The 27,529-nt window shown below is 47.2% G+C and overlaps 1 protein-coding gene across 2 annotated transcripts in view; it reads left to right on the top strand.

Moving 5' to 3' along the window:
- The window catches only part of LACTBL1 (lactamase beta like 1), a 22,758-nt gene extending 6,486 nt beyond the window's left edge, over positions 1-16,272 (top strand). For both annotated transcript variants that reach the window (XM_037740736.1, XM_037740735.1), the window contains exons 3-8: positions 3,804-3,939; positions 7,315-7,424; positions 10,124-10,281; positions 11,953-12,191; positions 13,488-13,593; positions 14,907-16,272. In XM_037740736.1, coding sequence (XP_037596664.1) covers positions 3,804-3,939; positions 7,315-7,424; positions 10,124-10,281; positions 11,953-12,191; positions 13,488-13,593; positions 14,907-15,885 — 1,728 coding nt within the window. In that variant the 3' untranslated portion in view covers positions 15,886-16,272. The remainder of the gene's footprint in view (positions 1-3,803; positions 3,940-7,314; positions 7,425-10,123; positions 10,282-11,952; positions 12,192-13,487; positions 13,594-14,906) is intronic.
- The last annotated feature ends 11,257 nt before the right edge of the window (positions 16,273-27,529 follow it).

The raw sequence follows: 27,529 nt of genomic DNA, 5'->3' as shown, positions 1-27,529 counted from the left end.
AAAAAAAAAAAAAAATCCACAAATATTTATTAGGGTCTGCTATGTTCTGGGAACTGTTTTGGGTACTGGGGATACCTCAGTAAACAAAACAAACAACAATCCCTGTGGGATGGGGAAACTGAAAAAGGAAATAACTAATGACATAATATATTCGAAAAATGTAAATATATGAGAAAAATATGATATAATGTTAAGATTCAACAAAGTTGAGTGCTAAGGATTCATTACATTATGTCTCTCTCTCTCGCTCCCTCTGTCTCTCTCTATATATATATATATGTGTGTATATATATATATATATATATATATATATAAAATGTGTGTGTGTATATGTGTGTGTATATATACATGGAGACAGAGAGAGCGAGAGAGAGACAGGGTCTTGCTCTGTCATCCATATTGGCATGTAATGGTGCATGAGCCAGTGAGTCATGGCTCACTGCAGTCTTGACCTCCCAGGATCAAGCAATCCTCCCACCTAGACTCTCGAGTAGCTGGGACCACAGGCATGTACCATGACACCCAGCTAATTTTTATTTTTATATTTATTTATTTTGAGACAGGGTCTCACTCTGTCACCTAGGCTGGACTGCAGTGGTGTGACCTTGGCTCACTGCAACCTCTGCCTCCCAGGCTGATGTGATACTCCCGCCTCAGCCTCTTGAGTAGCTGGGGTTACAGGTACATGCCACTACGCCTGCTAATTTTTGTATTTTTTGTAGAGGTAGGTTTTGCCATGTTGCCCAGGCTGATCTTGAACTCCTGGACTCAAGTGATCCACTTGCCTTGGCCTCCCAAAGTGCTGGGATTACAGGTGTGAGCCACTTCGCCCAGCCAATTTTTAATTTTTTTGTACAGAAAAGGTCTCACTATGTTGCTCAGACTGGTCTCAAACTCCTGGGCTCAAGTGATCCTCCCATCTTGACCTCCCAAAGTGCTAGGATAATAGGAATGAGCCTCTGGGCCCAGTGTATATTTTTCAGTATGCTTGAAATATTTCCTAATTGTCACAGGCCAGCAAGGCTTGATGACTGGCTGGAGGTAGGGCTTGAAGGACATAGAGGGGCCCAGGCAGACCCTGAGGCATGAGTGACTAAGTGGAAGCAGGTGACATGAACTGATGTTGAAAATACAAGTAAGGGAGGAGGGGTGAAAGAAGAGAGTTGTCTTTTCTGGATGTTGAGTTCTAGATGCTTGAGGACTTCCAGGTGGAAATGGCCCTCTATCCCCAGGATAAGTGTCCTGAAGGAATTTTTTTTTTTTTTTTTTTTTTTTTTTTTTTTTTTTTTTTTTTTTTTTTTTTTTTTTTTTTTTTTTTTTTTTTTTTTGGACAGAGTCTTGCTCTGTTGCCAGGTGCCAGGCTGGAATGCAGTGGTGCGATCTTGGCTCACTGCAACCTCCGCCTCCCAGATTCAAGCTATTCTCCTGCCTCAGCCTCTTGAGTAGCTGGGACTACAGGTGCGTGCCACCAAGCCCATCTAATTTTTGCATTTTTAGTAGAGACAGGGTTTCACCATGTTGGCCAGGATGGTCTCGATCTCTTGACCTTGTGATCCGCCTGCCTTGGCCTCCCAAAGTGCTGGGATTACAGGCATGAGCCACAGTGCCCGGCCCTGAAGGAATAATCTTGAATTCTTCCCAGATCTCACATTCTGTAGGCCTGCTAAGATAGACAGAAAAGGACCAGGGGAGAGCAGGGAAGAGTCCTGTTCCCAGTACAGTTTAGGCCACAGGGAACATGATGGTAGTTCAAAAGAGGTCACATGTCAGATGAGAGTCAGGCAGAATGGGTTCACTACCACCTTGCTCTGCGACCTTTAGCAAGTCACTTAACTTCTCTGAGCACATTTTATTATTTCTAAAATGGGCAAACCAACTTCATGGGAAGGTTGTGAGTTGTAATAAGATAATACAAGTTAAGGGATAAGGGCAGGGCAGGGTATAAAGCTAGCATCCAATATATGATGGCTATTCTTCTTTAGACAGGTCCTTTTCTTCCTGTAACCTCAGTTTTCCCACCTAAAAATGAGAAGGTTCCACAAACGATATTTAAGGCTCTTCCAGAACTTTGGCTGAGTAGGTTGAAAACTGGGCTTTGGGTTCAAATCCCAGCTCTGCAACTAGCTGTGTGACCTGGGGCAAGTCACTCAACTTCTCTGAGCCTCATCTGTAACATAAGGGCACTAGTAGTGCCTGCCTCGTACTGACACTTCTCTTAAAAGGCTTCGCAGAAGCTTAAAAGGCTTTGGAAGTGGCACTGCATTTCCAGGGTCTGGGTTGACTATGAGGGAACACACAGTTCTTCTTGGTGGCAAGGAAATACCCAAGACTGGGTAATTTTTAAAGGAAAGAGATTTAATTGACTCACAGTTAAACATGGCTGGGGAAGCCTCAGGAAACTTACAATTATGGCAGAAGGGGAAGCAAACATGTCCTTCTTCACATGGTGGCAGGAAGAAGTGCCGAGCAAAGGCGGAAAACCCACACGTCCTCCCTCTCCAGTCTCTCAGCCTCCTCCTTACCTGCCCTCTGCTTCCCTCTCTGGCAGGCTTTAGGACCTGCTCGCATCATCTCACACTCTGCGTTGCCTGCCCTGACCCATCTCCCACACCCGTCTTTGGGAAAGGACCCCATTTCTCTGCAGCGCCATCCTTCTAGAGGTATCCACACAGGTCCTTTTTCATTGTAAAGGTTTTTCTACTCACTTTGGCAGAGCAACATGGGAGCTGTGGCAACTTGACCAGCCTTCCAGAGCTGGCCAGCACCGTGGAGTGCCAGCCACGTGTTGAGAGCTTTACACGTGCCTGCTGGGTGCTCTTTCCCAGGCTCAAGAACACTAAATTGGAGGAATGGAAGAGGCAGATGTTCTGGAAAGTGGGTGTGGGGAGGGATGGAGGGAAGCTTCGTCTTGCACCCTCAGCACCCACACACTCACTCCATAAGCACGCATTGGGCAGCCAGGATAGACCAGAGGCCACAGAGGAGAAAAGTGAAGAAGGGGCCCTGCCCTTGGAGAGCTCCCACTCTAATAGGTAGACCAGCTAATATGGTAGAACAATTATGGTACTACAGAGAGTTGGCTTTGTACCCTGGCTTGTTCCAAGTGCCTTGGGAGGAGACATGGGTGAGGAGATGATATGGTTTGGCTGGGTCCCCACCCAAATCTCGTCTTGAATTATAGTTCCCATAATCCCCATGTGTCATGGGAGGGACATGAGAGGAGGTAATTTAATTGTGGGGGCAATTACCCTCATGCTGTTCTTGTGATAGTGAGTGAGTGCTCAGGAGATCTGATGGTTTTATAAGGGGCTTTCCCCCCATTTTGCTCATTCTCCTTCCTGTTGCCATGTGAAGAAGGACATGTTTGCTTCCCTTCTGCCATAATTGTGAGTTTCCTGAGGCCTCCCCAGCCATGTGGAACTGTGACTCAATTAAGCCTCTTTCCTTTATAAATTACCCAGTCTTGGACATGCCTTTATTAGCAGCATGAGAACGGACTATTACAAAAGAGTCAAGGAAAGCTTCCTGGAGGAGGTGGCATTTCAGCTGGTCTTAAGATATTCCACTAAGTCCCTAGGGGAGTGAGGTACAGCAAGCAGAGGTGTGGGTGCTCTTGCAAGGAAGAACTATTGAAAAAGTCACACTGGGAAGGGCATTGGTTTCACAGGTGTGAAATTTATCCAAAGCTGTGGGCTCTCATGACATCTGGCTAACCTGAGGCTAGGAGGGGGTAGGGTTAGGGTCCTTCTCTTCCCTCTGGCTGACCCCCAAGGGGACTGTACCCTATGTCCTGGCTTCCCTAGGCTGGTTGGCATCTCAGCTTTCTGAAAGTGAAGAAGAAGTGGCTCCTCCCGGCCATCTGCAGCTTCTTCTGCCTGCTCTCTGTGGTCATGACTGGCTGCTTCCTGTGGCAGTATCACCTCCCCAAGCTGAAGACTGGTGAGTGCAGAGACAGCCTTGAGTTTTTCCTCATAGCCCCGTGGGTCCTCCTGGGCTTTGAGCTGCCACCCCTGATCCTAAGGTGTAGGGGACACCATAAGATTTAGACCCAGAAGCTCCATCCTCCATTCTGGTCCAACTCTCACTAACCGTGCATCGCTGGGACATTCTGAGTCCAGTTCTCACTAACTGTGGCCTCTCTGTGCCTCAATGCCCTCATGTATAAAATGAGGATCCTGATGCCACTGCCACTGGGGTTTCTTCAAGATGCGCAGTTTGGGGGTAAAATTCAGGGTTGCGCGCGCACACACACACACACACACACACACACACACACACACACAAAGCAAATGGTGTTTCCCTTCCTCTGCCTTCAGCCACCATGGTGGAATCTCCAGGCTGCAGTCCCCTTTCAAGACCCTCCTGAGGCTGTATCTAAGACCTGGATAGGAACAGCTCACAGGTGTTCACAAGCAGCAGCTGCCATGCCTGGGAGCCTCTTCTTCCTGGTGGATCAAGGCCCAATAAAGGAACCAGCACTGCTGGTGTTGCTTACTGGGCCCACTGTTGGTATAGCCATCCCTGGGACTGCCAACCCGTTGGGATCCTGGGTGGTCCAGGGTCCCATGTCTCTGCAGAAGTCGGGGAAAGAATGCCTGTCTTCATTCCTGTGTCATCCTATGTTACAGATGCTCCAAATCTCAGTGAGGTGCCCTGGGCTCCCAAGTCCCACAGAGATTTTTGCAGAAATGACTCCTTTTATTTTCTTGCCAGCTCCTTCCTCTCCCACCCACAGCCCTTTCTTTCTAGGGTAAGTTTCTTTATGAAGGGCATCTTAGCCTTTCAAGCAAATAGACCCTGGGTAGGCAGCCTGGTCTGTCTTCTAGGGCCATGCTTCTCAATCTACTAACCTACCAATTCATAGCAGACCAGTATTACTTACAAATACATAAGAATTAATTATTAGGGAAATATAAAAAGACATGCAAAACAGAAGCCCAAGTTTTCAATTATTAGATTCAACAGATGCAAAATTACTTCATCAAATAGCAAGAAAAGTTCTAAATGCTTTATCTCAAACTTGTACTTAATTTGTCACAAATGGGAAACAAACAGTTCGTGGTCTGCAGACCGCGCTGATCTAGGTGCTCACCCTCCCATGGGTATCACCTGAGGGGTGGTTAGACAAGCAGACTCTCAGGCCCCACCCCATATCCACTGAATCGAATCTGGAGTCTTGCTCTGTCACCCAGGTTGGAGTGCAATGGTGCCATCTCAGTTCACTGCAACCTTTGCCTCCCAGGTTCAAGCGATTCTCCTGCCTCAGCCTTCTGAGTAGCTGGGATTACAGGCACCTGACACCACACCTGGATGATTTAGTAGAGGCGGGGCTTCACAATTTTGGCCAGGCTGGTCTTGAACTTGACCTCAAGTGATCCACCCACCTCAGCCTGCCAAAGTGCTGGGATTACAGATGTGGGCACCTCACCGGCCATTTTTTTTTTTTTTTTTGAGACAGAGTCTGACTGTTGTCCAGGCTGAGTGCAGTGTTGCAATCTCAGGTCACTGCAAACTTTACCTCCCAGGCTCAAGCCATTTTCCCACCTCAGACTCCCGAGTATCTGGGACCAGGCATACGGCACCACGTCTAGCTAATTTTTGTAATTTTTGTAGAGACAGGGTTTCGTCAGTTGTCCAGGCTAGTGTCAAACTCCTGGGCTTAAACGATCTGCCCTCCTCGGTCTCCCAAAAGTGCTGGGATTACAGGCGTGAGCCACCGCGCCCGGCCAACCCTGCCTTTTAAGATTCCTTGGTGATTTTTCTTGGGAGGAGCAGCACTGTCGACACCAGCCCCTACCTGGGTCGCAGGTTGAGCAAAGCCTAGGCTCTAGCTGGGACCATCCTATCCTGTGAAACCCACATAATGATGTTGTTGAGGCATCCTCCCTAAGGTTTGTAATCTTTCTGTTTGGGACCGTGTCAGTTATCTATTGCTAAGAAACAAACCACCCCAAAGCCTACTGGCTTCAAACAAAGCAATTGATTATTTCCCATGATTCTGTGGGCTGGCTGGCAGCTCTGCTGCTGGTCTAGCCTGGGCTCTCTCTGGTGCAGAGGGCAAGTCAGCTTGTGGTGTGGTGGGGGCTCCCCCTCAGTGTAGACTCTCTCTTGCTCTCAAGGCCGCTATCCCAGACCTGTCCACAAGGTGGCAGCGTTCGCAGGGAGTAAGCACCTTAAGGTCTGGCCTAGGAAGGTCGCAATTTGTTTGGCCTCATTCTTTTGGCCAAAGCCAAGTCACAAAGCCAGCCAGCTTCAAAGGTGGAAGGAGCTGACAGAATGTATGGTCATATGGCTGAGCGCGGTGGCTCACGCCTGTAATCTCAGCATTTTGTGAGGCCGAGGCGGGTGGATCACCCGAGGTCAGGAGTTCAAGACCAGCCTGGTCAACATAGTGAAACCCCAGTTTACTAAAAATACATAAATAAGCCAGGTGTGGTGGCGGACGCCCATAGTCCCAGCTATTTGGGAGGCTGAGGCAGGAGAATCGCTTGAACCAGGGAGGCAGCAGTTGCAATGAGCTGAGATTGCACCACTGCACTCCAGCCTGGGCGACAGGGTGAGACTCCGTAACAACAACAACAACAACAACACAAAAGAATCTATGGTCATATGCAACCTCCCACAGGCACATTGTCTCAGTTTTGGGTGGAGTCTCAGGGCGCAGTGGAAGATGAGCAGGATGTATTAATAGTCCTGGGGTTGCTCATCCCCCTTCACACCCCACTCCAGCCTTAGAGGAAAAGGCTCGGGTGCTGCTGTGATGATATCACAGCCTGAATCCTGGCCTGCCAGCTCCTCACCAGCTCCCCTGAGGTGCTGCGGAAGTCACACACCCCGACAAAGGCAGAGCAGGTTCAGCCCCACGGCCCCGAGGCTCAGCTCTGGTAAGACAATGAGTTGTTGCTGTAGTTGAGGCCTGAGTCATAAGTGGGGCTGGAAGTCCACCCAAACACAGAAGCAGGATGAGGGCAGGTAAGATGTACAGACAGATGCGGCTGAGCCTGCCCCATGCAGCCAGAATGGTCTAAGTCCACTGACCACAGGGAGATGGGAAGCTGGTTAAGCAAGGGAGAGAGGAGTGCAGTGACCACCAACCAGGAGCTGTGGCCAGATGGATGTCACCTGTGGGGCTGGGCCTTCTCCCCCATAGCCCCTCAGGGCCTATGGCTGGTCTCTGCACCCTGATATCCTCTGGCTCAGCTGGGGAGGGCTGTCCTTGAGGCACTGTTCTGGCCTTTGTCACCACTTTCCCCCTATCTCCTAGATTCCTATCCTGATCTCTGTCCCCTCCTCACCATGTGATGTTTGCTCCAGATTCCCTGGGACCAGAGGAGACCTCTGCCCCTGTGAGGATGTGTCCCCGGCATCCTGAGCCAGTGCCCCTGGTCCACCCACTCCCTGTGTTGAAGGAGGCCCTGGAAAAGGTCAGTGATGACCCATCAGGGAACTGGACATGTGGGCTGGGCCTGGGTGATGAAGGGGAGGGCAGTCCCTCTGTGCTGGCAGTGGCATTCACTCATTCATTCATTCATCCATCCAACATGTATTCCTTGAGCATCTACTCTGCTAGGCACTAGGAATATGACAGGAAGAAGACATTGACCTGCTCTCAAGAAATTACTGATCTGGAAGTGAGGAGAACAGTGAAGACATCAAACATTTATAACCCTGGGGCAAGAGTAGGGTAAGAAAAGTTTAGGGGACTTTGGGAGCACAAAGGGATGGGCCTTAGGGTCAGGGAGGGCTTCTGGAGGAAGTGGTGTCTAGGCTGCAGTGTGAACAAGTAGCAGATGCCCAGATGACCTGTGTCTGGTGAGGGAGGCTGGGGTGGAGGGCTGTGCTCCAGACAGGTGGAACAGCACCTGCAAGGGCCTGGAGGCTGCAGAAAGTACATGACGCATGCAGAGAACTGAGAGGCCATAGGTGGGAGGTGGGGAGGATAGGCTGGGTGAGGATGACTGAGCCCACGCTGCAGAGGCAACTTTGATATGATTAAACACTGCGTGCCCCCCAACATGACGTTTACCATTGCAGGATGTCGAAATCCTAGAGGGAGGTGTCAGTCGGCTCTAGCCTGTGCCAGTCAGACCCCAGCCACTTGGGTCACCCACCTTGGGAGACATGGAGACGAGTGCAACATGATCAGAAATATATGAGCCATAGCATGGTGGGGGAGACTCGAAACTGACATCTGAGGAACAGTTAAAGGGACAGGGTGTTGAGTCCCAAGAAGAGAGAAGGCATGGGCCAATGCAGAGCCAAAAATCGCTGTTTGCAAACACTTGAAAGGCTTTTGTGAAGGGGAGAGAACAGAAGGGTGCCATGTGGCTTTCAGGAGTTACAGCAAATATTCAAAAGAACAACAATAATAACGATGCCACCTTCTATTGAGCACCTGGTAGGTGCCATTGCCATGAAGCCCCTTACACGCATTCCTCATGGATCCCTATCTACAGAGGGGACAGAGGCTCAGAGAGGCAAAGTTAGTGCAGGGATGGAAAGTGGAGGTGGACAGAGCTCAGCCAAGGATATGTAAAATCACTTGGCAAGGTGGTCCGGCAGTTAATTAAGGCATAGGGGCCGGGTGCGGTGGCTCATATCTGTAATCCCAGCACTTTGGGAGGCCGAGACGGGTGGATCACCTGAGGTCAGGAGTTCAAGACCAGCCTGGCCAACATGGTGAAACCCCATCTCCACTAAAAATACAAAAATTAGCCAGGCATGGTGGCACCCATCTGTAATCCCTGCTACTTGGGAGGCTGAGGCAGGAGAATTGCCTGAACCCAGGAGGCAGAGGTCGCAGTGAGCCGAGATCACGCCACTTCACTCCAGCCTGGGAGACAGAGCAAGACTCTGGTCTCAAAAAACAAAAACCAAAAAACCAAAAAACAAAACAACAGCAAAAAAGAACTGGGGCTAGACTTGGCACAGGGTTCTAATCTTGATTCCATCAGCCAGTAGCCATACGGGCAAGTCACCCCATATCTCACAGGCCCTCATTTCTCATCTGCAAAATGGACAGAAATTAGCACTGACTTGCGAGGATTAAAGGAGACAATGTATGAAAATCGCTTTATGCCATGCCTGGTACTTTCTATTTTTAAATTTTTATTATTATTATTTTTTTTACTGTTGCTATAACAGCCTGGCACATCCTAAATGCCCAATAAATGTCAGCTGTTATCATCATCATTATGCTTATCACTGATAATAATGAGGTATTTTTAAATTAATGTTCAGGCTAGGTGACGTGGCTCACACCTATAATCAGCACGTTGGGAGGCCAAGGTGGGAGAGCTGCTTGAGGTCAGGAGATGGAGTACATGTGTCTGTACTCCTAGCTACTCCACAAGTCTGAGGTGGGAGGGTCACCTGAGCCCGGGAGGTCGAGGCCGCGGTGAGCTGTGCGTGAGCCACTGCACTCCAGCCTGGGAGACAGAATGAGACTTCATGTAAAAAAAAAAAGAAAATTAAATAACCAAACAAATAAATGTTCAAAGAGGGCCGACTGCCCTGCATTAATAGTGAATTCTCCAACATTAGGGGTTCAGGCTAGGCCTATTGGAAGTTTTCTAGGGCATCTGACATGGGTTTGACTATAAAGCAGTAGTTTTTTTTTTTTGAAATGGAGTTTTGCTCTCGACGCCCAGGCTGGAGTGCAATGGCGCCATCTTGGCTTACTGCAACCTCTGCCTCCTGGGTTCAAGCGATTCTCCTGCCTGAGCCTCCCAAATAGCTGGGATTACAGGTGCCTGCCACCACGCCCGACTAACTTTTTGTATTTTTAGTAGAGACAGGGTTTCACTATGTTGGCCAGGGTAGTCTCAAACTCCTGACCTCAGGCAATCTGCCCACCTCGGCCTCCCAAAGTACCGGGATTACAGGCATGAACCACCCCGCCAGGCCTTAAAGCAAAAGTTTTAACCCCCTCTCCTTTTTTCTTTTGCTAAGAAACTGTTTCTTTGAGCAAACATCTTATGAAGAAGCCCAACAGTGGGGGCCCCAGCCCATGGGGCATGGTTTGGAGGCTCACTGGGGGGCTGTGTGCAGGGTGTGGCTGTGCAGGATGACTACTGAGGGTGAGGGCAGGGGCCTGTCACTGCACCCGTTCTTCTCCCTCAAGGTGGACGGGATCCTGCGCCAGGCAATGTCTACCCCAGGCGTGGCTGCCATGTCTGCAGTTGTCATCCACAATGACACTGTGCTCTGGACAGGGAACTTTGGGAAGAAGAATGGCTCAGACCCGACTTCTGGGACCCCCAATGAGTACACCATGTACAGGTCAGCTGGGTGATCTCTAGGGTCCTGTGGAGGGGGAAAGGGATGGGAGGGCAAGGGGGACCTAGGAGGTAAGGATACTGAAGAGAATCATGGCTGGGGTCTAATCTGCCAGAGCCTGTTATGAAGTCTTGACAATTTTTTTTTTTTTTTTGAGACAGAGTTTTGCTCTTGTTGCCCAGGCTGGAGTGCAATGGCACAATCTTGGCTCACTGCAACCTCTGCCTCCTGGGTTCAAGTGATTCTCCTGCCTCAGCCTCCCGAGTAGTTGGGGTTACAGGCATGTGCCACCACATCCAGCTAATTTTGTATTTTCAGTATTTTGTATTTCAGGGAGTTTCTCCATGTTTGTCAGGCTGGTCTCGAGCTCCCGACCTCAGGTGATTCACCCACCTTGGCCTTCCAAAGTGCTGGGATTACAGGCGTAAGCCACTGCGCCCCACCAAGTCTTGATAATTTTTTTTGAGATGAAGTTTCACTTTTGTTGCCCAGGCTGGAGTGCAATGGTGTGATCTTGGCTCACTGCAACCTCCACCTCCCGGGTTCAAGCGATTCTCTTGCCTCAGCCTCCTGAGTAGCTGGGATCCTGAGTAGCTAGCACCACCACACCTGGCTAATTTTGTATTTTTAGTAGAGACGGGGTTTCTCCATGCTGGTCAGTCTGGTCTTGAACTCCTGACCTCAGGTGATCCCCCCACCTTGGCCTCCCAAAGCGCTGGGATTACATGCATGAGCCACTGTGCCCCACCTGTCTTGACAATTTTATAGAAGAGGAGACTGAAGTCCAGAGAGGACCAGTGAGTGCCCAATGTTACATTACAGGGGTAAAAGGTCAGGAAGGAATCCCTTCTGGAAAGAACCTTGGCTCTAAACTTCCCAAAATAAAAAAGGCTGCCTTGTGCCCATCCCCTCAATCCTGACCATGTGCCACAAAGGAACCATAATCAGTTCCTGGGTCCTTGCCCCAGGTTCCTGTCAAGTGGCAACAGTGGCCCAGATGGAAACAGCTGGGGATGTTCCACAATGGGAGTTATTCCATACTGAGATGCTGCATACTGGGAGTCTCCCCTCCTGTGTGCTGCCTGCAGGCTCCTCCTCAAAGCTCACGATGTAGAGTGAACACATTTGTTCCTGGGGACACTGTGCGTTTTACAGGAGTCCAGAGGGAATTGCACTGAAACTGCACCTGCTCTGTGCCAGGCATGGGGCCGACAGTTCTATCTGCTCTTACGTATTGAGCACTTAGCACCTCCCAGGTGTGCAGCCAGGCCCTTTACACACACAACCCCATCCCATCCTTTTGTTAACACAACCGGTGAAGCAGGCAATGAAATGGAATCTCAGATGGGTCTAGAAACTTGCCCAAGGCCACAGGGCCAGTGAGAGGCAGAGGCACCATCCAAATCCAGCTCTGTTCCTGAATGGGAAATGCCTGGTAAAGAGCCTGGCACAGGATATCCATCCCACCTCAGCCCCTTAGCTCTGCTTGTGTTCTCGAGCATCCCAAAGGCAGTTCCACAGAGGCTGGTTCATTTCTGCTGGAGATGTTGACTTAAGCAGGGATGCAGTGCTTCTCTAGAATTCTAAAAAGTTGCAGGCTGGGGGCACAGGGTGGATGTGGGTTGTGGGGCCAACAGGATGCCCTTTGACCCTTGTGTTTCCACCATTTTCTAGGATCTCCAGCATCTCCAAGATCTTCCCCGTGCTCATGCTGTACCGTCTGTGGGAGGAGGGCATCGTGGCCTCTCTAGATGACCCTCTGGAGCGGTACGCAAACACCTTCACCATTAACAACCCACTGGGCCTGGCATCAGCCCCGGAACGGCAGGGCCTGAGGGACGCGTTGGAGGAGGTGGGCCCTGCTCCAAGGCCTTCGCCTGTCACCCTTCGAAGGATGGCTAGCCAGCTCTCAGGTGAGTCTCAGAACTGACTCAGGCTGACCCAAACCATTTCAGATGGGGAAGCTGAGGAACAGGTTCTCATCCAGGTGAAATGGGTTCACTCTCACCTCTGCTTCCTGAACTGGCCCTACCTCCCTCTCACTGGATGTGGGTGGTGGGCCAGGGAAAGAAATATCTCTCGAGGTAAAAGCTGAAGTGAAGCCTGGAAACAGACCAAGTAGAAACATCAAGATGAGTTGGCAGGTCAAAATCAAGTTGATAAGGCAAGAAGAGCAAGTCAGTGAGTCAGTATGTGGCCAGGCTCAGTGGCTCATGCCTGCCATCCCAGTGCTTTGGGAGGCTGAGGTGGGAGGATCACTTGAGCCTAGGAGTTCTAAACCAGTCTGGGCAACATAGTGAGACCCCATCTATAAAAAAAAATTAAAAATAGCCAGGTGAGGTGGTGCACACCTGTAGTCTTAGCTACTTGGGAGGCTGTGGTGGGAAGATCACATGAGCCCAGGAGTTGAAGGCTACACTGAGCTATGATTGATGACATAGTAAGATCTCAAAAAAAAAAAAAAAAAAGAAAAAAAGGCTATATTTTTAAACAATTCTACAAGGAAGACCTAATTTCCCTTAATATATAAAAGTCACCTACAAATTATTACAAAGACCAACAGCCCAACAGAAAAATGGGTAAAGGAGAGGAACAGAATTGACAGCTCACAGAAAATACTCCTAAGAATATTAAGGGCTGGGCTTGGTGGCTCACACCTGTAATCCCAGCACTATGGGAGGCTGAGGCGGGCGGATCACCTGAGGTCAGGAGTTTGAGACCAGCTTGGCCAACATGGTGAAATCCTGTCTCTACTAAAAATACAAAAATTAGCCCAGTGTGGTGGCTTGTGCCTATAATCCCAGCTACTCTCACTCTGTAGCACAGGCTGGAGTGCAGTGGTGTGATCTCAGCTAACTGCAACCTCTGCCTCCTGGGTCCTGGTTCAATCAATTCTCCTACCTCAGCCTCCTGAGTAGCTGGGATTACAGGAACACGCCACCATACCCAGCTAATATTTGCATTTTTAGTGGAGACAGGGTTTCACCATGTTGGGCAGGCTGGTCTTGATGTCCTGACCTCATGATTCCCCCACCTCGGCTACCCAAAGTGCTGAGATTACAGGCGTGAGCCACAACGTCGGGCCCTTCTTTTTTAAAAAAACATTTTATCATCTCTCAACTCATGGAAGGCGGGGAGGGAGTGCACCCAGGGGCCCATCATCCCACCCTCAGCTAAGCCCAGTAAGTCTGATCACTGCTCCTCCTTAGGGCTGCCCAGAAGGCTCCGCTCCACTTCGCTGCTCTGGAAGGGCAGCACCCAGGAGGCCCTGAACCTGCTCAAGGATGATGTGCTGGTGGTGGACCCGGGAACCAGGTGAGGAGCGTACCCTGATGCCCAGCCTCACATTAGGAGCCTCCTGGGGAGACACACCTGCCTGGGAAAAAGCTGACATCATTTCATCCTAGGTGATCAGAGAGACTTGCTCCCCAGCTGGAAAGGCCAAGGTCTAGAGAGGGGAGGCCAGCAAGAGAGGGGAGAGCTGGGCCCAGAATCCAGTTCTGTTTGAATGGAATGTTTTTTCCATTCACCAACTTAACATTTATTGAGCACCTACTTTGCCCAGAATGTGCTAAACACAGAGGTGCAGCAGCAAAGAAATCCAACCGGGCCCTCCTCATGGAGTTTGTACTCTTGTGAGGGAGACACCGTGAGCAAATAAGCAAGGTGAATACAGATTTTGCCAGGCTGGAAATAAATGGATTGCTGACCAGATGGGGATTGGATAGCTGGGTGGCCATTGAACAGAGAAGCCCCACTCTGGGAGCAGTGGGACCGTGGGGCTGGACAGAGGACAGCTGGCACTCTCCGGCTTCAGGGGCCCGTCTCTGGGGGGTGACCCATTTCCAAGTTTGTCCCTCTGCTTCTCCAAATGCTGAACCTCAGGCCCCACTTCCCTTAAGGAAGAAATGATCCAGGTGATGCAGAGAGAGGAGATGCCTGGACATCTCCAGGCTGGAGTCCTCCTTTCAGCTCTGCGAATAATTTATTGCAATGTGACCTTGGATGATGCACTTTATTTCAGTGAAACTCATCTAACTAATCTTCCTCATCTGCAAAAATAAGGAAGTTGGCTTAGAGTTCAGGAATGCTTAGTAGAATTTGTGAATTTTCACCCATCCTTGCACCTTCCTGAGGCACTATTTTAGAGATTCTGAAACGGTATTTGCTCCTGGAAAGAAAAGAGGCCTCTTGCTGGTTACCGGTGTCCGCCCCAGCCTGGAAGAAAGGAGGGTTGAGACCTTGCCTCGTACATGGTCACTATCATTTTTGTTTCCCCAGAGCAATGTAAGCCTTTAATTTTTCATTCGATAAAGTAAATCATACTAAAGTGTGAAGGGCCAATAAGATGTGTCCGACAACTTTGCCGGGTGCACCGCTGAGCCCAGCTCTCTTCCAACCTGCTATATGACACTGGGCAATTCCCTGCCCCTCTCTGGGCCTTGGTCTTCCCAGATGTAGAAGAGAGAGCGTCAATGCCCTGAAGTCTCCTCCAGGTCTGACCACCTAGGATGCAGGGGAGTAGGTTCCTTCCCAGCTCCGCCCAGTCCCATGAAACTGGTGGCATTTCAGACAGCGTGGGCAGCTGAGGAGGGGCCCCATCCCAGTTGCCACTGCTTTCCTTCCAGGTGCCATTACAGCACGCTGGCCTTTTCGCTCCTGGCCCACGTCCTGGCAGCTCACACCGCCCAGGGCGACTACCAGCGCTGGGTCTCGGAGAACGTGCTGCAGCCGCTGGGGATGGCGGACACGGGCTTCGACCTCACGCCCGTCGTGCGTGCGCGGCTGGCCGCGGGCTTCTACGGCAGCGGGAGGCCGGCTCCGCTCTACGACCTGGGCTGGTACCGGCCGTCGGGCCAGATGTACTCCACCGCCGCCGACCTGGCCAAGCTGGCCGTGGCACTCCTGGGGGGCGGGCCCCGGCGGCTCCTACGGTCCGACGCGGCCAAGACGCTGCTGGCGCCGCTGCTGGCCTGCCCAGGTGCCTACTTCGCCAACGAGACGGGCACGCCGTGGGAGTTCCACGCGCAGCGGGGCTACCGCGTGGTGCGCAAGGACGGCGACCTGGACGGCTACGCTGCCACCTTCTCGCTGGTGCCCCCGCTGCGCCTGGGCCTGGTGCTGCTGCTGGCCGGGCCGCGGCCGCCCGGGCCCGACCTGGTGGCGCGGGTCTACGACGAGCTCCTGCCCGCCCTGGAGCGCGCCCTCCGGGAGGCCGAGCCCGACCCGGCCCCGCCGCCCAGCGCGCGCCCCTTCGCCGGCTACTTCACCTTCGCCAACCTGACCTTCTACGAGGTGCGTGCCGGGCCGGCGGGCGAGCTGCATCTGCGCCAGTTCGGGCCGCGCGTGGAGGCGCTGGTGCCCCCCGAATTCCGCACCCTGGCGCTGCGCCACCTGCGCGGCCGCGTCTTCCAGCTGCACGTGGCTCGCGAGTTCCCCTGCGCTCTGCCGCTCGGCGACGCGTGGCTCTCGCTCGAGGCCCAGCATGGGCAGCTGGTCAACTTCTACCCCTTGGATCACCACGGGCTGTCCCCCGGCTTCGATGTGCCGGGCCTCAACACGTACCGAGTGCTGCGGCTGCAGCACAAGCCGGTGTTCAAGACCTAGTGACCGTGGGCTCAGCCTGGAACCCCCCTGTCTCTGGCTTCTCAGCTTTCCTGAGTGAGGTTTGGAAGGGGAGACTGTGGGGATGCCTATTAGAAAACACAGGTAGTTGGCAAAGTGGAGTAGGGTGGTGCTACTCAAAGTGTGGTCCTCGGACCACAGCCGGAAATTCAAATTGCTCCACATCCAGAAGCGAGGAAGGATTAAGTACAGGCATTTAGACTAAGCGTTTAGAAACTTTAACAAGCACCCAGAAATTTAAGCATTGAAACTGTACTTTTGTGCCTGTTCAATCTAAAGCAAAATATGGGCTTGTATTTTGTCTTTTAAAAATCAACATAAGCAACCGGGCATGGTGGCTAATGCCTGTAATCCCAGCACTTTGGTAGGCTTTGGTGGGCGGATCACTTGAAGTCAGGAGTTCCAGACGACCCTTGCCAACATGATAAAACTCCATCTCTACTAAAAATACAAAAATTAGCCAGGCTTGGTGGTGGGCGCCTCTAATCCCATCTACTCAGGAGGCAGAGACAGGAGAATCACTTGAACCTGGGAGGCAGAGGTTGCAGTGAGCCGAGATTGTGCCTCTGCACTCCAGCCTGGGCAACAGAGCCAGAGCAAGACTCTGTCTCAAAAAAAAAAAAAAAAAAAAAAAAAAAAAAAAAAAAAAAAAAAAAAAAAAAAAAAAAAAAATCAACCTAAGCCTGGGCAACATGGTGAGACCCCAACTGTAAAGAAATAAAATAAAAATTAGCCGGGCATGGTGGCTGGTAGTCCCAGTTACTCAGGAGGCTGAGGCAGGAGGATTGCTTGAGTCTAGGATTTGGAAGCTGCAGTGACCCATGTTTGTGCCACTGTACTCCAGCCTGGGTGACAGAGCAAGACCCTGTCAAAAAGATAAAAATAAAAATCATCCTTACTGAGTTATAATTTACATAAATTGATCACACAACTGGAGTACAGTTGGGTGATTTTGACACATATTTATGCCCACCACCACAATAGAGGTATAGAAAATTTTATCACCACGAAGATTTCCCCTACTCCTTTGCAGTCAGTGCTCTCTTTCTCACCTAGCCCCAGGTAACTGCTGATCTGCTTCCTGTCACTATAGATTAGCATTGCCTGTTCTAGAATTTCATACAAATGGAACCATATGGTGTAGTCTTTTGTGTCTATCTTCCTTTGTCAGTACGCTGGTTTTGAGGTTCATCCATGTCTGTGTGTGTATGAATAGTTTATTGTTTTTATTCTATTGTTTATATGTGCCACAATTTGTTTATCCATTTCTCTCTTGGTGGACATTTGGGTTGTCTCCAGATTAGGGCTATGATGAAAAAGCATTTCTGTATAAGTCTGTGTGTCAATACATGCTTTCATTTCTCTTGAGTAGCTATCTAGGTGTGACTGCTATGCAGTTTTCCAAAATATGTGTACCATTTTATATTCTTAACAGCAATAATATGTGACAGTTCAGTTGTCCTACATTTTTGCTAACACTTGGCATTGTTAGGCTTTTGCATTTTAGCCATGTTCATGGTTGTGAAGTCCTATCTCACTGTGGTTTTAATGTATTTATTGAATTGTAAAAGCTCTTTATATAGTCTGGATACTAGTCCTTTGTTTGATGTATGCATTACAAGTATTTTCCCCCAGTGTCTGACTTGACTTTTCATTTTCTTAATGGTGTCTTTTGAAGAGCAGAATTTTAAAGTTTTGATGATTTTCATTTCTGTTAAATCTAGTATAAAATCTGGGTGTGCATTTTGTATATCTTTTTTAAAAAGTAAACTTTGGATTCTGAGATAATTGTAAATTTGAGGTAATTGTAGATTCACAAGCAATTGTAAGAAATAATCAATGTATCCTTTACCTAGTTTCTTCTAATGGAAACATCTTGCAAAACTCTAGTACAATAGCACCAGCAAAATACTCATATTAATACAGTCAAGGCTGGGCGCAGTGGCTCATGCCTGTGATTCCAGCATTTTGAGAGGCTGAGGCAGGTGGGTCATCTGAGCCCAGGAGTTTGAGACCAACCTGGGCAATATAGTGAGCCCTCATCTCTACAGAAAATACAAAAATTAGCCAGGTTTGGTGGTGTCTGCTTATAATCCCAGCTAATGGGGAGGCTGAGGTGGGAGGATTGCTTAAATTCTGGAGGTCAAGGCTGCAGTGAGCTGTGATTGCGCCACTGCACTCTACTATGGATGGCAGAGTGTGACCATGTCTTAAAAAAAAAAAAAAAAATACAGCCAAGGTCCAGCACATTTTCACCGGCACAAAAACCCCTCTTTCCCCTTTCCTAACCACACCCGTTCGGTCCTCAGCCACACCATCCCCTTAACCTCTGGCAACCACCAATCTGTTCTCCATTTCTATAATTTTGTCCTTAAATGGAGTCATAGAATATGTAAGCTTTTGGGTTTCTTTTTACCACTTGGTGTAATTCTCTGTGGAGTCATCCAAGTTGTTACAAGTATCAATAGTTTGTTTTTTTTTGTTACAGAATAGTGGTTCCCTGTATGGATACAGCACAATTTGTTTAACCATTCACTTGTTGAAGGACAAGTGGGTTGTTTACAATTTGGGGCTATTATGAATAAAGCTGCTATGAAGATTTGTTTATAGGTGTTTGTATGAAGAATGTAAGTTTTTATTTCTCTGGGATAAATGCCCAGAAGTGCAACTGCTGGTTCGCATGGTTAATTGCATGTTTAGTTTTAGTTGTTCCCCAGTGGCTGTACCCTTTTACATTCTAGCCAGCAATGTATGCATGATCGAGTTTCCCCCTATTTTCTGGCTAGCATTTGGTACTGTCACTATTTTTTTTATTTTAGTAATTCTAATAGGTGTGTAGTGATGTATCATTATGGTTTTAATTTGCGCTTTCCTCATAGCTAATGAAGTTGAACATTTTTATATGCTTTTTGCCATCTTTATATCCTCTTCAGTAAAATAACTCTTTATGTCTTTTGCCCATTTTCTAATTGGATTTTTAAAAAATTGTTGAGTTTTGAGGGTTCTTTACACATTTCAGAAACTGGTCCTTTGTCAGGTACACAGTTTGCAAATCTTTACTAGTCTGTAGCTGGCCTTTCATTCACTTGGGTCTTCTGCAGAGAAAAAATGTAAAATTTTGATCAAGTCCAATTGTGGTAGGCTGAATAGTGGCCCCTCAAAAGATGTATACATCCTAGTCCCTGGAACATGTAAAGGTACATTTTATGGCAAAAAAAAAAAAAAAGGAACTTTGCAGATGTGATTGCAGATGTGATTACATTAAAGGTGTGTGTGTGTGTGTGTGTGTGTTTGACAGGGTTTTACTCTGTCCCTTGGGCGGGAGTGCAGTGGTGCATTGCAACTCATTCAGCCTCAAACTCCCAGGCTTATGCAATCCTCTCACCCCAGACCCCTGAGTAGCTGGGACTACAGGTGGGCACCACCAGGCCTGGCTAAAAGTTTTAAATTTTTTTGTAGAGACTAGGTCTTGTTATATTGTCCAAGCTGGTCTCGAACTCCTGGGCTCAAGTGATCCTCCTGCCTCAGCCTCCCAAAGTACTGAGATCATAGGCATGAACCACCATGCCCAGCAGGTTAAAGGTCTTGAAATGAGAAGGTTATCCTGGATTATTGGGATGGGCCCTGAATGTAATCACAAGTATCCTTATGAGAGAGAGGTAGAGGATGATTCAGTACCGTTGGAAGACAAAAAGGCAATGTGACCTCGGAGGCAGAGACTGGAATGATATAATCACAAGCTATGGAACTCTGTTAGCTGCCAGGAACCGGAAGAAGCAAGGAATGCATCCTTTCTTATAACCAACAAGGATAGCACAGACCTATTGACATTTTGATTTGGACCCAGTAATATTGATGTCAGACTTCTGGCTTCTGGAACTGTGAGAGAATAAATTTCTGTTGTTTAAAACCAAGAATTTTGTAGTAATTATTATAGTTCCCACAGGAAATTAACACACCACTTTATCAACTTTTTCTCTTATGGATCATGCTTTTGGTGTGAAGTCTGCAAACTGTTTGCCTAGCCCTAGATCCCAAAGATTTTCTCCTATGGTGTTTTTTAAAAGTCTATCATTGTGTGTTTCATATTTAAGTTTGTGATCTATTTTGAGTTAATTTTGTATAAGGTGTGAGGTTTAGGTTGGGGTTCATGTTTTTGCCCATGAGAGTCCTGTTATTCCAGCATCATTTATTGAAAGGGCTCTCTTTCCTCTGTCTTAGTCCATTGGTGATGTTATAGCAAAAATACCTGAGACTAGGTAATTTACAAAGAATGGAACTTTATTCGTCATAAACTAAATTTTATTTAGTTCTGGAGGTTGGGAAGTCCAAGATCAAGATGCTTGCAGGTTTGGTTGTCTGGTGAAGGTTGTTTTCCGCTTCCAAGATGGCGCTATGGTTGCTGCATCCTCCGGAGGGGAGGATCACGTGTCCTCACATAGTGGAAGGCAGACGGGCAAGCAAGCTGGATGCTGCATGAAGAGAAGACCCTTACACAGGACCTAATGCCATTTGAGCCCTCATGAACCATTACCTCTGAAAGGCCCCACCTATTAATACAATCACTTTGGCCATAAAATGTTAATACCTGAATTTTGGAAGGAACATATTGAAACCATTGTACCTCTGTTGAATTGCTTTTGCACCTTTGACAAAAATCAGCTGGGCTAGGCATGGTGGCTCAATCCTGTAATCCCAGCACTTTGGGAGGTCAAGGCAGGTAGGTCTCTTGAGCCCAGGAGTTTGAGACCAGCCTGGATAACATGGCAAAATCCTGTCTCTACAAAAAAACAAACAAACAAAAAAACAAAAACAAAAAACAAACAAAAAAACCCCCACAAAAATTAACTGGGCATAGTGGCATACACCTGTAGTCCCAGCTACTTGGGAGACTGAGATGTGAAAGGGTCACTTGAGCCCAGGAAGATGAGGCTGCTGTGAGCCATGATTATGCCACTGCAATGCCAGCCAAGGCAAAAGAGCAAGATCCTGTTTCAAAAAAAAAAATCAGTTGGGCATATTTGTGTGGGACTATTCCTGGGTTCTCTATGCTATTTCATTGATCTATGTGTCTCTCCCTCTACCAGGTGCTGTGGTTTGAATGTATTCCTTCCTATACAGCACAGTCTTGATCATTACAGCTGTATATACATCTTGAAGTTATAAACTGGGTAGACTTATTTCTCCTACTTTATTCTTCTTTTTCAAAATCGTTTTTAGCTGTTATGGGTTCTCTGCTTTCCATACAAATGTTATGGAAATCTTGTCTACATCTACTACAAAATAGCATGCTGGGATTTTGATAGAAATTTTATTAAATCTGAACATCAATTTGTGACACATCTTTTGAGTCTTCCAATTCATGATCACAATATGTCTCTCTTTTGACATCTTCTCTGGTTTCTTTAATAGGTAGTTTATAATTTTTAGCAAATAATTTTAGCATATGTTTTGTTAGATTTAAACCTAAGCATGTCATTATTTTGGAGCGTTTATAAATGGTCTTATATTTTTAATTTTACTGGCCACTTGTTTATTGGTAGTATACAGAAATATAACTGTTTTTGTATGTTAATCCTGTATTTTGTGACCTTACTGTACCCATTTATTCATTCTAGGAGTTGTTTTGGTTTTGGTTTTGTTTTTGGTAGATTCCTTGGGATTTTTCTATGTAGACAATCATGTCATCTGTAAATATAAATAGTTTTGTTTCTTCCTTGCTAGTCTGTATACTTTTTACTTAATGTCCTTGCCTTATTTCATTAGTTGGAATTCCCAATACTATGTTGAATAAGAATGGTGAGAGTGGACATCTTTGCCTTTTTCCAGATGGTAGAGGAAAACATTCAGTCTTTTTCCACTAAGTAAAATGTTAGCTGTAGGTTTTTGGTAGGTTTTAAAAAATCAAATTGAGGAAATTATTCTCTTATTCCTAGTTTTCTGAGAGTATTTAAAAAAACTCATAACTGGATTTTGAATTTTGACAAAATGTTTTTTCTGTATAAATTGATATGATCAGGTAATTTTTCTTCTTTAGGCTATTAATCTGGTAGATTACATTGGTTGATTTAAAATATTGAACCAGCCTTGAATACCTAGGAAAAAACCCTACTGGCCATGGCAGGGCAAGGGGCAAGGCCTTTTCCCAGGTAAAATTTGTCTCGTGGCAAACTTTAGAAAGCTACTCCTTGATGTCTTATTTATTCTTTCAGTCCTTCCAGAAGATTGGGGTTTCCAAGACAAATGCAGTTTCCAGTTAACACTCAGAAGCTGCCATAATTCCCGGGTTATTTGGGCTATAAAAGCAGCTTCGGGCTGGGCGTGCTGGCTCACGCCTATAATCCTAGCACTTTGGGTGGCCAAGGCGGGTACATTGCTTGAGCTCAGGGTTTGAGATCAGTCTGAGCAACATGGCAAAACCCTGTCTCCACAAAAAAATACAAAAATTATCTGGGTGTGGTGGTGCGCGACTGTAGTCCCAGCTACTAGGGAGGCTGAGGTGGAAGGGTTGCCTGAGCCGGGAAGGTTGAGGTTGTCGTGAACTGTGATTGCGGCACTGCGCTGTAGCCTGGGTGACAGAGTGAAATCCTGTTAAAAAAAAAAATGGCTTCATTGTCACTTTGGAGAGTTTGTGGGAATCCCTATGGAGGAATTATTTCCTTTATTAGAGCCTTTACCACTTCGGCAGCTTTCTCAGTCCTGGTGAAGTAAGCCTCAACCCAGCCTGGCCCTCCCGACTCCTTGTTCGATGAAAATGCTTTCCTCAGTGAAGAATTCTTGGTTGGGTTCTGTCAATGGCAAATCCGTGGGGTCCAGTCTGCTGCAATAAACTTGAACAATTATTTGAATGCAATCATCAACAGGAGCTGGAGGTTCCCTGGTAGCTGGGTGGCAGATTTCAGAGTAGAAATAACTTTAAGAGTTATCTTTGGTTTATCTAGAAGCATGGCGTGGTGCTTTTCCAGCCCTGGCAGTCAACAATAGCCCCCTTTTGCTAGAGCAGGAGAAACACAGAATGCATAGTATGTACTTTCATGGGCTGCCCAAAGGTAAACTTCTGAGCTTCCTGCAATATATCACAGGTGGCAGCCACTGCCCTTAGGCAGGTAGGCCAGCCCTTAGTTACCTTGTCAAGCTGTTTTGTAAAGTAGGCCATGGGACATTTTAAGGTTCCAAGGTCTTGAGTTAATACTCCAAGTCCTATTCCCTGTTTTTCTTGAACAAATAAATCAAAAGTTGCTGTAGGTCAGGGAGACTCAGGACAGGGCTGTCATCAATTTCTTTTTGACGGTTAGAAAGGCTTTTCAGCATTCTCCACTCCAAGAGAGGGGGTCCCTTTCTTCTCCTTTTAAAGTCTCGTAGAGAGATTTGGCTATTAACCTAAAGTTAGGGATGTAAATTTGACAAAATCCAGGCATCCCTAAGGGACCACATAGTTTAAGGATACTGGAGACTGCCACCTGATTTATTGCCTCTGTGATCTGAGAGATTATGAGTCCCTAGTGATAGTTTGAATCCCAGGTACTGAATGATGGGATGAGAGATCTATGCCTTTTTCTTAGAAACTTTGTACCCTTTATCTGCTAGGAAATGTAAGACTTTGATGGCATGGAGGATGGAATTACCCTCTGTTTCACTGGCTATCAAGATATCATCTGCATAGTACAAACAGTTCATATTAATTAACCTGGAATTCTTAGGACTGTCAGATCTACATCTGTATATTTCTTTTATTTTTTTCTTCTTTCCTTCCTTCCTTCCTTCCTTCCTTCCTTCCTTCCTTCCTTCCTTCCTCCCTCCCTCCCTCCCTCCCTCCCTCCCTCCCTCCCTCCCTCCCTCCCTCCCTCCTTTCTTTCTTTCTTTCTTTCTTTCTTTCTTTCTTTCTTTCTCTCTCTCTCTCTCTTTCTTTCTCTCTCTCTCTCTCTTTCTTTCTTTCTTTCTTTCTTCTTTCTTCAGAGTCTCACTCTGTCACTCATGCTGGAGTGTAGTGGCACCATCTCAGGTCACTGTAACCCCTGCCTTCCAGGCTCAAGCGATTTTCCTGCCACAGCCTCCTGAGTAGCTAGGCATACACCTACACAGGCACACACCACCATGCCCAGCTAATTTTTTGTATTTTTAGTAGAGATGGGGTTTCACCATGTTGACTAGGTTGGTCTCAAACTCCTGACCTCAAGCAATCCAACTGGCTTGACCTCCCAAAGTGCTGGGATTATAAGGTTGAGCCACTATGCCCAGCCTACATCTGAATATTTTGGATAAGTCTCCAAAATTCCTTCCAAAATGCTGATGGCTTCTCATCCACTTCTCTTCTAATTTCTTGCATCTTGTTTAAACTTCTGGTTTGAGGGACTCCCTTCCAGAGCCCCAGCAGAAAACAGTCCCGAAACCCTGTTGTTCAGATTCCAGTTGGGGTCATGGAGGGGTACTGCCAGATTATTACCGGTCCTCACCCCATTATTAGGATCTCCTGTGTGTAACTGATCAACCTTCTGAGCCTTTTCTAGCTCTACATGACATCCTTCAGATGCCAGCAAGACTTTAAGGAGGCTCTGTACATCAGCCCATGTGGGGTGATGAGTCATGAAAACAGACTCAAAGAGGTTAGCTATATGTTTCAGGTCATCCCTATAGGCTGGTTTGCTCTGCCTACAATTATGTAAGTTCACATCAATCCAGCAGGCTGTCCTTCTTCAGTTCAACCCCCAATAGAGTCTGGTCTTAGAGGGAATTGCCCTGTAGGGAACAGTAGAAGAGCCAAGCCAAATTGTGTCCCCTGATGGGGGCAAGAGGACAAGACCATTTCTCTGGGGTTCCCAGATGTCTCCTCGGTGAAAGGAGAGAGAAAGGAAAAAATGGGAGAAGACCTTGGCAGAACTAGGGTGTAGGTCCTGGGTCCATAAGTGAGAGGGCTAGCAGGAGTCAGGAAAGGGTTTTGCAGGCTTTGGAAATCTTAGAGGTTGGAGCCATTGAAGACGCTGAAGCTGACTGCAGGGCAGCTGGTGGAGAGCACTGAGATGGCTGGGCTGGGGTTATAGAAGTTGTAGCCGCCCAGACTTCCTCATCTAAGGAGAATTCTTCTCTGCTGGTGACATGGGAACCACAGGGCAAAGTGCAGATTCACCACCCTTCTTAAAAGCCTCCATCTGGGCCAGGCGTGGTGGCTCACGCCTGTAATCCCAGCACTTTGGGAGGCCGAGGCAGGAGGATCACGAGGTCAAGAAATCGAGACCAACCTGGTCAACATGGTGAAACCCCGTCTCTACTAAAAATATAAAAAATTAGCTGGGCATGGTGACGCGTGCCTGTAATCCCAGCTACTCAGGAGGCTGAGGCAGGAGAATTGCCTGAACCCAGGAGGCAGAGACTGCAGTGAGCCAAGATCGTGCCATTGCACTCCAGCCTGGGTAACAAGAGCAAAACTCCATCAAAAAAAAAAAAAGAAAGAAAGAAAGAAAAAAAAAAAAGCCTCCATCTGTGGCATCAAAATTTTACATTTAACTTGACCAGGTTTATTCTGATAAAGGAGCATAAACGCTTAGGCATCAGGAATTTCATTCTCCTTTCCCATTTGATAGCAAAATGAATCTAGTTGTAAGATATGATTTATCAATTTTGAAGAATTTACACGAGCAGCCTGCATTCTGGGGTTGATTTTTGTTTTATTTATTTATTTATTCATTTTATTTTATTGTTTTGGGGGGTTCATATTTTGATTTTCCATGACTATGTCGACACACACACGTTCACAAACGCTTATCAAAATACAATCTAGACTAGGGGTGGTGACTCATGCCTGTAATCCCAGCACTTTATGAGGCCAAAGCAGGTGGATCACTTGAGGTCAAGAGTTCGAGACCAGCCTGGCCAACATGGCAAAACCCTGTTTCTATTAAAAATACAAAAATTAGCTGAGTGTGGTGGTGCATGCCTGTGGTCCCAACTACTTGAGAGGCTGAGGGAGGAGAATCACTTGAACCCGGGAGGTGGAGGTTGCAGTGAGCCGAGATTGCGCCACTGCACTCCAGCCCAGGTAACAGAGCGAGACTCAGTCTCAAAGCAAAACGAAACAAAAAGCAGTTTAACTGCAGTAGTAATTAACAAGCCCCAAAAGAGCCCAAACTGAAATAGAGTGTTTTCCACTCCTACATTAGTGGATTGGGCTTGTCTAACCTGCAACAAATGGAAATTCCTTCAGAATCCCCCAATTTGACAGAATCAGCTCCTACTGTCTGGTACCCACAAAAGACATTCACCTGTCCAGATGCAGATGTCAAATTTCAAAGAATATTCTACCAAGTGTTAGATATAGTGAACCCCAAGTTTCTCTTCAAAGAATCAGTATGTCAGTATGTTCTGATTTAGGCCTCTTATTCTTTAAGTCTCCATTTTAAAGTTTAACTTCCTTGTAGTTTCAGTAAACAACTTTTTCCACCAGTTCTAATCAGTAGTTCACATCTGTTCCCCTGGCCCCTGCTCTGTCCTGACTCATTCTGGTCACCTGCTCTGGTCACCTGCTTTGACTCCTGGTGACTTGCTCTGACCTGCCCATAACCATCTTTCCTGCCAAACTACCCATCCTGCCACTCTAGCTCATATCTCTGCTCTCTTTAAAATAGCCAATCAGAATTAGACTGCACTGTGGGGTCTAACCCTAGCCAATAGGGGAATGACACAGCTGTAGGGGTGACTTCCTTCAGGAATAAGTACCCCTTCTCCTCCCTTGTCCAAGTGTGCACTCACCATTGTTCCATCTGTGAGCTGCACTCTTCTATAGATGTAAATTGCCTTGCTAAGGAAATTAATATTTGAGTGCTACTTCTTCTGTGGCACTGGAAAATTTTACATATAACACTAGGCAATTGGGACTGCAGTTGGGGCCAAAGAGAGAGAGAGACTAAAACCTCTGGCTAAATATGGCTGAGCATTTGCTAGAAGGGTTTCCAAAACTCTCCCAGCCTGTGGCTGCCAAGTCACAAGCAATGCAATCCAAGTCAGGACGCCAGAATTTTCTCACTGAATGCTAGGGGTTTGACCTAGGTTCAGTTGCGCTCACTGCACAGAAAGCCAATCACTGAGACAATGAGTATTGCCAGGGAAGAAAGGCTTTATTGTGGGTGATGTCAGCCAGGAGATGAGGGACAAGTCTCAAATTTCTTTCCCCAATGAAAAGTTAGGGATTTATATAAGAGTTGGTCAACAGGCATCAGATAGATAAGGGGGCTGGCACCTCACCATCCAGATACAGTGATCTGGAAAGCTTCAGCTCCCCGATACTATCTGGGAGGCCTAATAGCTATTTCCTGAGAAAGGAACTCAGATAAGAAAAATGTACATTTCTCAAGCTTCAAGATTGAAGGGTCAATTTCTATTTTATTAAAAAAACTTGTAAACATCAGTTCCATGGGAAAATTGGGCCAGTTCAACGGTATATAGTTGTTTTGAAATGTTGCTGACTCTATTTGCTAATATTTTATTAAGGATTTTTGCATCTAGACTCATGAGGAATATTGGTCTATAGTTTTTTTTTCATTTTTGTGTGTGTTATCTTTTGTTTTGGTATGAGGATAATATTAGCTTCATAAAATGAATAGGGAAATGGGAAATGTTTGTGCCTCTTCTGTTT

This window comes from Cebus imitator, unplaced genomic scaffold (assembly GCF_001604975.1).
Source record: "Cebus imitator isolate Cc_AM_T3 unplaced genomic scaffold, Cebus_imitator-1.0 Scaffold87, whole genome shotgun sequence".
In the NCBI taxonomy this organism is placed as follows: Eukaryota; Metazoa; Chordata; class Mammalia; order Primates; family Cebidae; genus Cebus; species Cebus imitator.
Note: the sequence above shows the minus strand (reverse complement) of the source record. Positions and strands in the feature narration are given on the sequence as shown.